The 13,346-nt window shown below is 32.0% G+C and overlaps 2 protein-coding genes and 1 non-coding gene across 3 annotated transcripts; 1 reads left to right on the top strand and 2 right to left on the bottom strand.

Moving 5' to 3' along the window:
• The first annotated feature begins 2,432 nt into the window (after positions 1-2,432).
• Positions 2,433-6,286, top strand: LOC135120371 (trimethylguanosine synthase-like). Its single transcript, XM_064044669.1, has 7 exons — positions 2,433-2,590; positions 4,338-4,570; positions 4,657-4,708; positions 4,760-4,842; positions 5,078-5,196; positions 5,792-5,962; positions 6,179-6,286. Exons 1-7 carry the CDS (start codon positions 2,433-2,435, stop codon positions 6,284-6,286), a joined length of 924 nt encoding a protein of 307 aa, XP_063900739.1.
• A 703-nt stretch (positions 6,287-6,989) lies between these two features.
• On the bottom strand, positions 6,990-7,062 carry Trnar-ccu (transfer RNA arginine (anticodon CCU)). Its single transcript has one exon. It is a non-coding gene; the product is annotated as a tRNA-Arg (tRNA).
• A 3,420-nt stretch (positions 7,063-10,482) lies between these two features.
• Positions 10,483-12,632, bottom strand: LOC135120428 (26S proteasome non-ATPase regulatory subunit 6-like). The gene is made up of 12 exons (XM_064044739.1): positions 12,542-12,632; positions 12,374-12,472; positions 12,172-12,207; positions 11,907-12,112; positions 11,608-11,753; positions 11,497-11,552; positions 11,382-11,441; positions 11,240-11,320; positions 11,041-11,172; positions 10,920-10,985; positions 10,762-10,864; positions 10,483-10,707 (listed from the first exon to the last, which is right to left on the bottom strand). Exons 4-12 carry the CDS (start codon positions 12,108-12,110, stop codon positions 10,533-10,535), a joined length of 1,023 nt encoding a protein of 340 aa, XP_063900809.1. The 5' UTR covers positions 12,111-12,112; positions 12,172-12,207; positions 12,374-12,472; positions 12,542-12,632; the 3' UTR covers positions 10,483-10,532.
• Positions 12,633-13,346: the final 714 nt, after the last annotated feature.

Genomic DNA, 13,346 nt, shown 5'->3' with positions numbered 1-13,346 from the left:
ATCCGCCTGGTTCCTTTTTCACACCTTGGAAAACAGCCACTGTTGTAAACCCCCCGCATATAACACCCTATAATCTACTTTCAGCTATGAGCAAAATAGTAGAGACTGTTCTACTAGGTCACTTAGAAGAGTTTGTAGAACACAAGAAGGGCATTCCTAAACTTTCAAGCAATTGGATTTTAAAGAGTCATGGCACTTATTGAGTAGACAACTCGGAACGTCACCTTTAAAAAAGTTATGGACATCGTCCTTCTAAATGGTGAAATAGCCTTTGGACACATAGGCCCTAGGGCCTCTTACGTAAACTATGTGCATTAGGTAAACACTACAATATACTTGCGTTGTGTATGTGTACACTTTCCTTTCGAGTGAAAACTGGCACGCTTTCTTCAAACCATCGAATGAAAGCAGTTATTTCTCAAGGCACTCGGCTATCCCCCTCGCTCTTCGCGCTGTACATGCGGGTCATTATAATTTCTGCGAATCTTCATACCCCCGTCAAACACTACACCGATTAACGTGCTGCTCACACGCCGTTATAAGAAGCCCTCATTATTACCGCTGGAACCTACAACGCTACTTAAAAAACACTCGCTAAAGGGTAACCATTAGATGCAGAGAAAAGCAGAACAATTCTTACTTCAAAAAGATGAACTGCACTATCCCGGTGTAAGGGTAGATTTTGTCGGCAAAGAAGAAATCTCTAATTAGGAAACCATTTTGAAATAAACTAAAAAGCAAGCGACGATGGTTACTGTGTCTCATGGAAATTTCGCTTTACTTCACTGGAATATGAAAGGCTCTTTTTACAGCTAAAAAGATAAACTTATTAATTTAAAACAGTAAAAAAAACTAAATAACTTCTTTTCTGCTCTAGGTGTAGTTGAAATAGGAGAAAAGGGGCACATATAAATAGATAACAAGGTTTAAACAGAGTGAGAAAGCGAGGCTAACATTATTAATCGAACGAAGTGGCTGTCTAGAAAAATAGAAATAGGCCTTCCTTGTTTTTATCAATTATTTAAGTTATTCTTGTAGGGCACAGAAGTCTAACACTACTCTTTGTGGGGGCTTACCTTGATATCTGATATCCTGCGCCTTCAAACTGGCGTCCACTTTCTAGTGGGGTGAGTAAATTTTTTAAATTTAAAGTTAAAATAAAAACATACTAAATTAAGGGGGTGTATTAGGAAACGATTCTTTAATAAATAAATGCCTCCTTAAGTTGTGCGACCACATTTTAATGAGGTGAAAGAATAAAAAACTCCTTAATTATTAAAATTACATGCAACCACTAGCCTCAATCTTTAGCTCTTTTATGTCGTATAATAGCAATATAGTACCATGTGTTGTATTTTTGTTACCTTCATATAAAATGCTGAAAAGTATAGGGTTATGTATGTCTTAGATGCTTGTTTGCTATATCAGTTCTGCCATTTACCTATAATTAGTCGTTTTTTTGCGTTATCGTTCCTAGTCAACTAACCCGTAACTATAGATAGTATTTAAATTTAGAATTTTGCCTGTACAGATCAAAATTTGTAAGTTATTATTTAATTTCGTAGAAGTAAATAACTGAGTGCATTTTTTTCATTTTAAAATTCCAGAACTCATCGGTAATTATGGGAGCTTTAGCAGGATAACGATTTTAATATTAATAAAAGTTTGCTCAGTTCTAATGACCTAAATCATTGCAGGACCAACCATTAAACTACAAATTTTAAATCAGGATAATGATTTCCATTAAAAAAAATGAAATTAGCTATTTTATCAGACTATATTATAGACCTAACGTCTAAACTAAACACCTATTTTTGTTAAGTTTTTAGTTGTCAATATGTTTCTGTAAGAGTGTATACTTTAATGGTGGGGCCGAGTGCGGATGTAACCAAAGGTTAATTTTAAATATTTTTTAAATTTTTTAAAATAATAAACATTCTTAATTCGCACCACATAACCTCTTTTAAGTATCTAGAGAGTCGTAAATAATTAAGTTGTAGCTCGATTGGTCGCTCAAAAGAACTATTTGTTAAAAAAACATTTTTAGTTATTAGAGAAGTTTTAGGGGACATTTGAAACTAGGAGTAAGCAATTTATAAACTATTTCACAGCAGTTAACCTTGTCTATGATTGAAAGGTTTGAACTCGGCTTTTTATTCTTAAAGCATACAATGTTTTTTAGACAACTATGGAGAAGTCGTGCATTAAAAAAAAAAAGTTCAGCTGTAACCTTTTTATTATTAATTTCAGGTGAATTTTTTAAACTTTTATGTTATTAAGATGCCAAGTTTCCAACACTTGCTTTTACTCCATCCTCCATCTTTAATATAATAAATTGTTAATCTTAAAACCTATTCTAATTCTCGAAAGGTGTGAAACCAAACGTTCTTAGCTTAGAAAAAAGACTATCATTTACTAATATTTGCTTGGAAATGATGCGCGGGACCGCCAAGACGGGAGCTGTTAAAACTGGACCAATGGACTCGAACCCACGTTATGGAAGCGTTATGCTTTTTCCACTAAACTACGATGACAACTCTTGTTTCTGGCTGTTTGACGACATTCCAATTTTCGGTTATATAAAGTTATTGTAAGTTACTTTTAAAGTAAAAGCGTTCTTCTATGAAACCGATGCTTCATTTTTAAAACGCTAATCCATCTGTCTTAAACTCGCAAAAATTAAAAATTTGGCTATATGCTCAACTAGAACTTGTAATTTTAAAAATTGAACACTTGTTGTAAACGAGTATTTAGCAATTTATAATTAACGCTTTGAACCTTTTCCCTCTACATTTTTAAAGGACAAATTCAGCGCATAATTATAGTAAAAATAGCACATAGACTTCCAAAAGTAGAACTCTTCCGCAGTGCCTACGCCTTCTTAAAATTTATTTTAACATTATCACCTCAATACCTATAACCTGTAATAAGTCTTTACTGTTTAACTACAAAACTTTACCAATCTTTTATAATTATTATAAACAATTGAATTCTTACTTCGGGACAGCCGTTATACTTCTTTCGCTCCAACCTTTAACAAAGGGGGGTGCATAAGTTAACTGGTTTTATAACCCATTTAAAAAATTTAACGTAGTAGGACAGTGCTAAAAAATAGAACGGCTAAAAGAGAAATAATGCTAGATAAGCTAAAAGGTATTCAACTGTCACGACATTATAACTTATTATAAATCAGAGTAAGCTACGTAAATGTAGTGCATGGTCGTTACTGTAATAGGACAGATTTTTTCTATCTTAACTATAGCTTTTTTTCTTATTGGTGGAAAAGTATTACTTTATACCCCAGAGGGCAATACGGGATATTGTCTTAATCTATAAATCTAAAAGTTGTGCTAATATTAACTCTTCAGTGGGCGGCGAGAAAGAGTTAGTCTAGCAGTTAAAAGATGTTGTACAATTAAACACTAACTTTTATTTAATATTGTTAAATTTTAATTATGCATACTGATCACGTACGGCTTTTTAATTTAAAGGTAAAAATATTACTGAGCGACTGAACGGGACCTAAATAGAATTAACACTGAATTAACGTTTATCGTCAATTCATTTATTTAGGGAAGTGTGTAAAGGCATAAATTTATTGTTCCTAGGTAGTGTTTGATAATAACTACCATAGCACAATAATTGCTACATATAACTAACCATGTGACCTGAGTTAGGCGCCAAATTAATAAATTTCTATATTTGTTAATACTTCTTCCCCTCGATCACGTGTCCTTTTTTAATATTTATTTTGAAGCTGTTTAGTTAGTGTATATTCTTTATCCAACAGGTACCATTAAGCTCGGTTAGGTCTAGATATGAAGACCAGTATTTTCGACTGATTAGTTGCTTAATTTATATCACGTGTGGTTAAGAAACTACAGACACACTTTAGTTTTACTGGGGGTTTCTACCTCTTACGTATTAAAAAAATTAGTGGTGGCTAGTGGAAGACAATTATAAGGTGACACTATTAGTATGTCTACTACATGTTGAGGCTTACCTTAGCCTACTTAGAATTGTTTTATTTTAATCGCTGGTCACTAATATACTTCAAAAATTGCAATATATTTTATTTTATTAACTTTGAACACCATACTTGAAGTCTACTATTTAAAAATAATTAGAATAAAGTTGGAAGTTTTAAAAGGGTTTTAAAGAGTGTTTTTTTTACATATGAATTCTTTTAATCTTGAATATACACCTCTTGCTAACTTAAAAAGTAACTTTGGCGACAATAATAATAATAATAGTCATAATAACAAAAATATAAATAATAAAAATTTAAAAAAAAAGAAGAGAAACAAAAAATTCAAGTTACAAGAACACGTTTCCAGGTACTCTTTAGCCCAACTTCTTGAAGCGAATAATGTTTTAAATCCAGTTAAAACAACTGACAAGCTTTTTAATCATAACTTAAATAGAGACTTCCCATCTTTTGGCATAAATAAACGTTTTTTAAGAGGGGGGAAAGTGGTTAAAAATCCTTTTGGAAAAGCTAATATTAAGTATTGGTCTCAACGCTTTCGTTTATTTTCAAAATACGACCGGGGCGCCTTACTTGATCGTGGTATGTATTCATTTGAGTAACTAATTCACTTAATGTAGGTATCTGTGTTAGTTTAAAACCCACTACTTAAATCCTTTTTTTTTAAGAAAGTTGGTTTTCTGTGACTCCAGAAAAAATAGCTCTGCATATAGCTAACAGGTTGGACGCAGCCACAAATCTTTAATATTTTTTCTAAATTTGTTTATGAAGATTTATCGGTCATAAAGTTATTGTAGATGCTTTTTGCGGTGTTGGTGGAAATACCATACAATTTGCTAAAATTTGCGATAAAGGTACTATTTTGGCTATCTATTTTTTGTAAGAACTTTTTGGCTAGCAAGACAGAGAATATTTCTTTTAATCATCTTTTGCAATATTAAAGATGCTCAGAAGCATTTTACTTTTTTCCTCAGCAAGGGTAGCAAATCTTAATAAATTTATCAAATCTGTTAAAATATAAACCTATATAGTTTCTTGATATACTTTTTTTTAATAAGTTAATTAGTATCCTCCTTGAAAAATCTTTAGTGATTGCTATCGACTTGGACAGCACAAAAATAGCATATGCTAGACATAATGCTAAAATTTATAATGTCCTTGAGAAGATTGAGTTTATTGAAGGCGACTTTTTTAAGTTGTGCCACGAAGTTAAAGTCCTTTTTTTTTATATTACATATTATCTAAAATAGTTTAGAGTTTTACTTTAAGATTGACCTACATGTGTTTTGTAAAAACCTTTTCATATTTTATAAGAGAGGCAGATCAGCTAAATTAACTACTCCAGTAAAAACAATGTTTTGATAATTTGTAATACTGTACAAAATTTTTAATGGTGTCTTGCTTCTAACGGAGTCATTTCGGCTAACCTTCTGCACTTTTCCTTTTAAGCACAGACAATTTTTTTTGAGTAAATATTCTTTTTTTTTAATATTTTTCTTAAAGGAATTTGGCAATTTTCATATGCCGATAAAAAAAAATATTATTACATTAAAAAACTACAATAAAAGCAGAAACTTTTTCTTTTATCAAAGGCTTTTTTTTAACTACTTCGCCCATAAATTATAAAGTGTTTTTATTTTTTGCTATTGTAACTTTTCTTTCCTTCTGCTCGCCTCTTCCGGCTATTTTTGTTAATATAATTTGATAATTAAGTTTACTCTTATTATGGTTTACCTTTTATAAACCTGTTTGCTACTATTTTTACTGAATATAATTATTGTTATTATTATTATTTGTATGTAGGGAGATGCCGTATTTCTTAGTCCTCCTTGGGGTGGCCCCCAATACTCTAAAGCTTTTGTTTTCAATCTAAGGATGTTGGGACCGCCTAACGGAATAGAAATATTTAAGTGCGCCTCTCTTATAAGCAGCAATATCGCTTATTATATGCCCAAAAATTGCAATATCCACCAGGTAAATATATAACCAAATTTGTATTAAAAATCTGCTTAGTTGTGGCACTGTTCATCTTGTATTTTAGTTTTTGGTAAAGTTTTAAACTTTTATTATTTTTTTATTATTTTTTTATTAGCCAGTTAATTATTTTATAATCTTAGTTAAGTCAGTACTTAAAATATAAAATTTGCGTAGTACAACTGTTATGATAACTTTATACATATTTATTATAAGTTAATAGAACTTGCCGGTCGCTATAACTTGTGTGAAATAGAGCACAACTACCTTAACAATAAACTAAAAACGATAACCGCATACTACGGGGATCTTGTTCGTAGTTGATCGCTTTAAGCTTCTTAAAGTTATCAATATGTGTATAAATTAAAAATAATTATAAATTTTCTTTATGAGTTAAGGTCTATATCTATACAATTTACTTAAAATACCCTCCTGTTTTGGACTTCATTCCTCTTGTTAGTTGAAAGTACTGCGTATATAAGTTATAATTACTTAAAGCGAAAAGGATTCAAACGGTCATTCTTAACTATCGAGAGAAATTTAGCGTAGAGTTTAACGCATACTAGCCCTTAGAAAAATTAGGCGCCTATTTTGTTTGTTAGTTGATTGTGTTAAGGGTCGAAAGTTTAACAAACTTATAAGTTTAGAGAATAGAAGTGGATGGGCAGCGAATATTTTTAATGGACAGAGCAGTATGCGAAAGTTTACTTAAATACTGTGGTTAATTTTCCTCGAGAAATCTTTAAATGATATACCCGCGTACAACACTGTTGTCTTTTTAGAAACTAAGCAGTATGAATACTTTTGATTACACATTACGAAAAAGAAACTTTTGAACAGTTCAATAATATAGTAACCGAGCTTCACTGTATTAGCATAATATTGTGTCCTTAATAATAAACCTAAGAACCAACAAAAATGCAATAATTTTGTGAATTCTAGTAAAAAAATTTATTAAAAAAATATAAAAACTCTCTCGGTGCATAATACAGCGAGGTCCAGCTCTTCTTAAGAGGCATTAAAACAAAGCCCATGGCGGGACTTGAACCCGCAATCTCCTCCTTAGGAGGGAGGCGCCTTAACCATTAGGCCACACGAGCGGAATGCTACGGGTACCTCTTAAAAGTAAGTAATAATGCATCAAATCTTATAACTATATCCATTTCCCTACGTATTTAGCTTTCCCTAACTTTTTTATGACAATTTAATGATTTGAGTTCTCACTTAAGAGTAACAATGCGCATAACAATTTATTTATCGTTTTTTAGTCAATGTATCCTCTTATATTTCTTTTTTCATTTATAATCTAGTAATTTAAATCTTTTGCAGAAAAATTAACTTTTAGAAACCTTTAATTTCTTAAGATAGCTGTAATTTTTTCTATCAATTTAATGGAAACCTAATGTGATTTACAAGACAATATAATTACCCGACAGTTTTTAAGTTTAAGCATTTTAGCAGATCTTGAGTATCGCCAAGTTTTATGCAGTAATTTTCTCACTCAAAGTGGTTAGACGGCTGATAGTGTATATGAACTTTTTGGCAGAAGCTCTATCCCTCATTTTTAATGTAACCGTAGTATGCACCATTAGTCGAGTGGCTACCAATATTTCAGTATTTCCTTTCTTAGTAGGTATTGACAATAAAACAATTCCTAAAAATTTTCTTTTAACCAGCCAAATTAAATAAACTGCCGAAGCTATATATTTAAATATATGTTATTAGTGAAAGTTTTATAATAAGCTTTCATGTAACCCCAGTTAAAATCTATGTATCGTATCAGGAAACACAATTAATTATATGTAACTTAAAGGGTGATTTAAAATCTTAACTAGGCCTATTAAATTTAAAAAAATACAAAAATATGAATATGTTATTTAAGTTAATAATAATTGAAGAGTTATATTGAGTAGTAAACTTCTCCATTTATAGTTATCCCACCAATAGGCATGAAAAGACAAAGTACTGTTATACAAAAAAGTATTACATAATAAAACGACTCATAATTTAATTATATTAATTAAGTATTAAAATTAAAACGAATATGCTTATCAAACAGTTAAAAAAATTTTAAAGAAAAGAAATATTAGCACAGGTATTTGATTATTAATAATATCGCCAATTTTTTTTTTTACAAATTTAATTTACGTTATTTAATGTGAAATTATGAAAAAATATGATAATCTTTTATTACCAAAATTTCAAACTTGAAACATGCATAAATATAAAAAGGTATTAAGACAGAAAACTCCAAAATATTCAAACCATGGGTTTGAATACTACGTGAGGCACCTTTTTTTAGCAAATATTGTAGTTTGTCCATTTTATTAACCTTAGTTAAAATATAATGAATAACCCTAGATGTTTTTATAAAAATAGAAAAAATATTGGAGAGAGCCGGATATCCATGTGAAATCTGGTGCACTACGCGGGTAACATTAAGCTTTTGCTGGAAGATAAACACACTAAACTGCAAGGTCGAATTGTAATTTTCTAGACTATTTTTTGGAGTAGAAGATTGGCAATGGATGGAGTGAAATCATAAATTACGTTAAGCGCACTTCACAAAGTACGAAAATTAATTGCTTATCAATAATTTTAAAAAAATTGCATCATTTATATTTAAGCGATTGATTATTTTTAATTAAACAATTTAAGTAGCCTACGATGTTGCCATTAACTGGTAGTGGCATAATTTAATTTATACTAGATGTGCATAATAATTGTTTGGTTATATCTAGAAAGCTAAATGATCGCAACACCATTTTAATTAATACTTTTTACCAGCTATCTATTAAATAACTAATATAATTTCTCTAACCGCTATATATTGTAAAATTTTGAAATGCGGTAATGCTTTGTTTGAATATTTACATATAAACTATAAAGTCTAAGGTTTCTTCGTTGGGCCTATTGGTTTTTGTTCTTATTTAGTGTATTGTGATCTTTTTAGTTAACACGTGTCATAGCCTAAAGAATTGAGGCCTACCGTTTAGAGGGCGATCAAACGTTAAGGCCCTAGTTTGGAAACCTAATGTGTGTAACAAAAAATTCGACATGTAGAGGGCAATGAAACTGTTGGTTTTTAGCATTTATAAAATGAGAAATGCTAGCCCGATGTACAACCTTTGGGCTACGTATGTTAATATAAAGACAATTTAAAAAGATTTTATTAACGCTAACTAGCGCTAATATTTTAATACAAGTCCTTACCAATCTCCATGACCAAAACAGTGTGCAAAACAACATCTTAACCCCAATTTTCTGTTCGGGGCGGTGATTTTCTTTTCCAGAGGAACTTTAAGCGCCCGACAGTTTTTTGAGTCCCTGAGTTACTTGGGAGATCTGATTTCGAAGGTCACACAAATAATAGCCAGTAAATGCGTATAAACTGTGCAAAAATGAGTATATCTCATTGTTATATGACAAATAAAGACTGTAGATAGTGACTGATAATTTTATTATGCCGTTTACTGCGTACAATTCTAAAGCTTTAACTTCACGCGGCTATAAACCTCTTGCTCTCGACCTTAGAAACTTCAATTCGAACAGCACAGCAGCTGTTTGAGTGCTAACGTATCTAACCTTCCATGGAAAGTGAAACCTGCGCTGCTGAACGAACGCCTTTTCCATGCTATTGCTCTAATAGCACGATAAAGATATATACACCATAAACTATTAAGCAGTAGTTAGTAAATATAGATTAATAACTATTTTGACGAGCCGTTCTAAAAAATAATAAAAAACTGTTGACGCAACAATATTTATTTAGAAGTTAAATGCTGGTGAAAAATGCTTAAAGTTGTTTTTGGTCCCTACAGACGTCTGGGTGGGCATTACCTAATATTTTTAGTAATACAGATCCATAGCGTAATCTCTGTGTGCAAACGAGGGTAATTTAGTAGTCACAATTTGAAGAATTTAACAACTTGCAAAGTACTCAGTTCTGTTTCTGCTATTTATTTTTACACGACAACTAGGAGGGTGTGGATCTAAATCTTGAGTATTCTCGTTGTAAGACTTGCCTGAAGATTTCGCTGCCATTAAACCGGAAGGGACAAGGCCAAAATTAAAAGATCATAAAATGCTTATAAACTGGATACTACTTAAGATCATCAGTTACTTAAGATATTTGCCACGAACAAAATGAGTATATCTAAGGATGTACTCATTTCCAATACAAACCGTTAACTTGAGTAAAAGATTGAAAAAGTATTACGTTGAAGACCAAACGCCTTAAATTTCTCAAAATTCCAATAAAAGAAATTTTAGTTCAAGTATTTATAATCTAAATTTATATTATTAAGCAATTATATAACAACTATTTGTAAATGGAAAGTATGTGCTACCCGAAGTAATGCAACTACCATTATAATGAGAATTGTTACGAGCCGCCCCAAAAACATACACAGCCAACACATGCTACAGGTTTGTACGTTCTCAGACTTAAGGATGAGCAGCAGTTGAATGCCTTGTATGCAAGCTCAAGCGCGCTCCGGCGCATAGAAGCCTTTGCAAAGTTAATGTGTGGCAACTTTATTATGCTTGTTTAGAGTGCTAAACTGTATTATTACACGTCGACCAGACGACTTAGCTTTTGAACACGGTTTAAGAGAAAGTCGCCGTGCTTTAGGATTTGCTGGTAAAAATTAGTGTCTGACGCACTGTTGTTAGTGGCGACGATCCCAGCAACCTTATCAACTTTGCACTTGAGGCGTCCTGCAGAGATGAAGCGAGAAAGCTCTCTAAGGTCGCAAAAGAGTCAATCATTTACTTATAGACGTAGTAAGGAGCTATACTTGTCAATAAAATCTTCCGAAACACCAAAGGAGCTGGCCATGGACTTTAGGGTCACGCTACTGTATGACTCAAGCAGTTGGTTATATGCTGCAACGCGCATCTCTAACAAAATATCCTGATAACATTTGCATGTAAATGCCCCTCTAAGAACATACACCTCGCACGTAATATCGGTAGTGAGCATTAAGATAGCGGTCGTATTTAATTTCCTGCTCTACTTTTTCTATAGTTTTTTTGAAAAAATTAAGCAGAAATTAAAATACTTGCAGACGATGTACCAAGATTACTAAAAAATGTAGAATATTTGCAGCCGTAGTAAGAGTCCATAAAGTCCTTGATTAGCGGTTTTTTCATAGAAGCTTGAACGAGCTCCGGGCATTTTAAAAGTTTGTTGCTCAAAGTCACTCGGTCTTGTGGCATAAAAAGTTTAAATATAATAAAACTAGTAAAATCTGGATAAAAAATGGCCAGAGAGACCCAAAGCTAGCAACGAGCAGAGGGCAGTGTAAAACATAAAAGTGTCGTAGTCCAGAACTTCGTACGCTACAAAAGTGGACACTGCAGTACAATTATGAGATAAACGTTTGACTCTATTCAGTTGTATAACCACAAGAGCTACCTGTGTCTAAAAAAAGCAGAGCCGCTCCGGAAAAATCTCGAATGGACATTTTGTAAAGACCTTCGATAGATTATAAGTATAAGAACAAAATAAAAGTATGAAGTATAAAGAAAACCTTGATAAACCTTAAGCCTGTTTTTTTTATCCCAGTCTCCGCCTTCTTCAACGAGGCTTATAAACAAATTAGTCGCAAAAATTTGAAACAGGTTAGTATAACAAAGCTTACTTAGTGGCCCTCTTTATATTTTTAGTAATCAGCTCGTGATCCATATAAAAAAAGCCAGTCCTTATTATGGAGAAGACGATATCGAGACGAAGACCGACTGAAGCACTTTTCTTTAACGCTTCCTCAAAGTACTCCAGACATAGATCCTTAATACGTTGGTCTTTTTAAGTAAGTGAAGTTATCTTATAAGCCAAACAATCTTAACTAAGACTTTGCTACGTTATTATAATTTTAAGTATAATAATTAACAAAAAAGGTAGGAGGGAAAGATAAGTTCTGAACACAAATAAAAAAAATACCTTATTTCCTATAAAACATAAATATTCAGCTCGCGCGACCATAGCATCTCGCATTTCAGTCTCACCTAAATTTTCTATAGCGTCCTCTAAAACGGCTGTTAGTCTTGATAATTCTTTTTCATTATCGTTTTCCATTACTTCTAACAGAACCAAGTCTTTGGGCCAGTTGAATTCATTAATTAAATCTTTGTATAAAGGAGCCATATCTTTTAAAAAGTATCTTTTGTCAAAAGATTATATAAAAAAAACTAGACTGGTATGTTACTGTTTTCGGTGAGATAACTTCTGATATCTTCAGCAGCTTAAAAATAAACAGTAAATAAAAAAAAGGTAAAAGTAATGATAGTGTAACGAAAAAAGTACATCTATTCAATTTAAGAAGGAAAATTACATAAAATCCTTATATTGGTGAGAGCAAATTAAAAAATAGTAGGTTAAATAAAGAAAAAAGCAGAAATAGTTTATACTTTTTGCTAAAATGCAAGCATCTTTCTTCAAGCTTATACCCAACTTATAACCAAAAATCTTCTGAGCCAAATTTAAGTTTGGAATGGCCTTAGTAGTAACTTCAGTCATTTAAGAAAAAATCAGACGTTAGAAGAGAGAAATGCAAAAGTAGCAACTTGAAAATTTACTAATTCGAAAATGACTGTTTCCCGGTGCTCGATCGAGTCAACACTTCCTAGTACTTCGAGCTTCTATAAGAAAAAGTGACCAACAATTTCCAGTAGTTACGTTTTAAAATTCGGATAAAAAGAAGAGCGCAGTACGCAGTAGCTTGTCACTATATTTTAAGATTAAAGGAACAAAGTGTGGCGGGGTGCTCTTCCTTTAGAAGAAGCACTCAACTAGCATAGTTTTTTTTTGCGCTCCAGCCCCCTTTTAGTGGGTGATACTCAGCGCACCCACCATATGGCTTGGTCGCCTAAGTGTTGACGGTGACAATGAGATTACTTAAATGGGGTGGAGGTGGGAGGAAGCCAAAAAGCTTAGCTGTTTTGCTCCATGCTAGACCGGATGGCGAGTTTAACAGATCGAAATCCCATATTTTTTTTCCTATTCCATCAGTGTATTATTGTTATTAATATTATATACTATATCTCGTATTATCTTTAAAAAATTCGATGATGATATATGGTTTGTCGAAATTTCTTTAGTGTTCATTGAGTATTACTCTTTTGTCACTTATTTCATATATTTATTTATGAGACGCTATCGCTACTTCTTACCAAATAAGCAATAACCTTTTCAATAAAATTGTCATAAAGATTCTTAAGATGCTTTATAGCTATATATACCTTATTAGTTTTAAAATAATAATAGTTTACACGTTATAGAAGCTATCTAACAAAATTATATATGAAATTAAATTAGAACACTAGGTTGATTAAATAACTTACATGGACTTTTTTGCGCAATATACTGTGTGAGTAGGCTTAA

The sequence above is a fragment of the Zophobas morio genome, unplaced genomic scaffold (assembly GCF_036711695.1).
Source record: "Zophobas morio isolate AGI-343-1 ecotype UQ-CSIRO unplaced genomic scaffold, CSIRO_AGI_Zmor_V1 ptg000379l, whole genome shotgun sequence".
In the NCBI taxonomy this organism is placed as follows: domain Eukaryota; kingdom Metazoa; phylum Arthropoda; class Insecta; order Coleoptera; family Tenebrionidae; genus Zophobas; species Zophobas morio.
The sequence above is the reverse complement of the archived record's forward strand: the minus strand, read 5'-3'. Positions and strand labels throughout refer to the sequence as shown.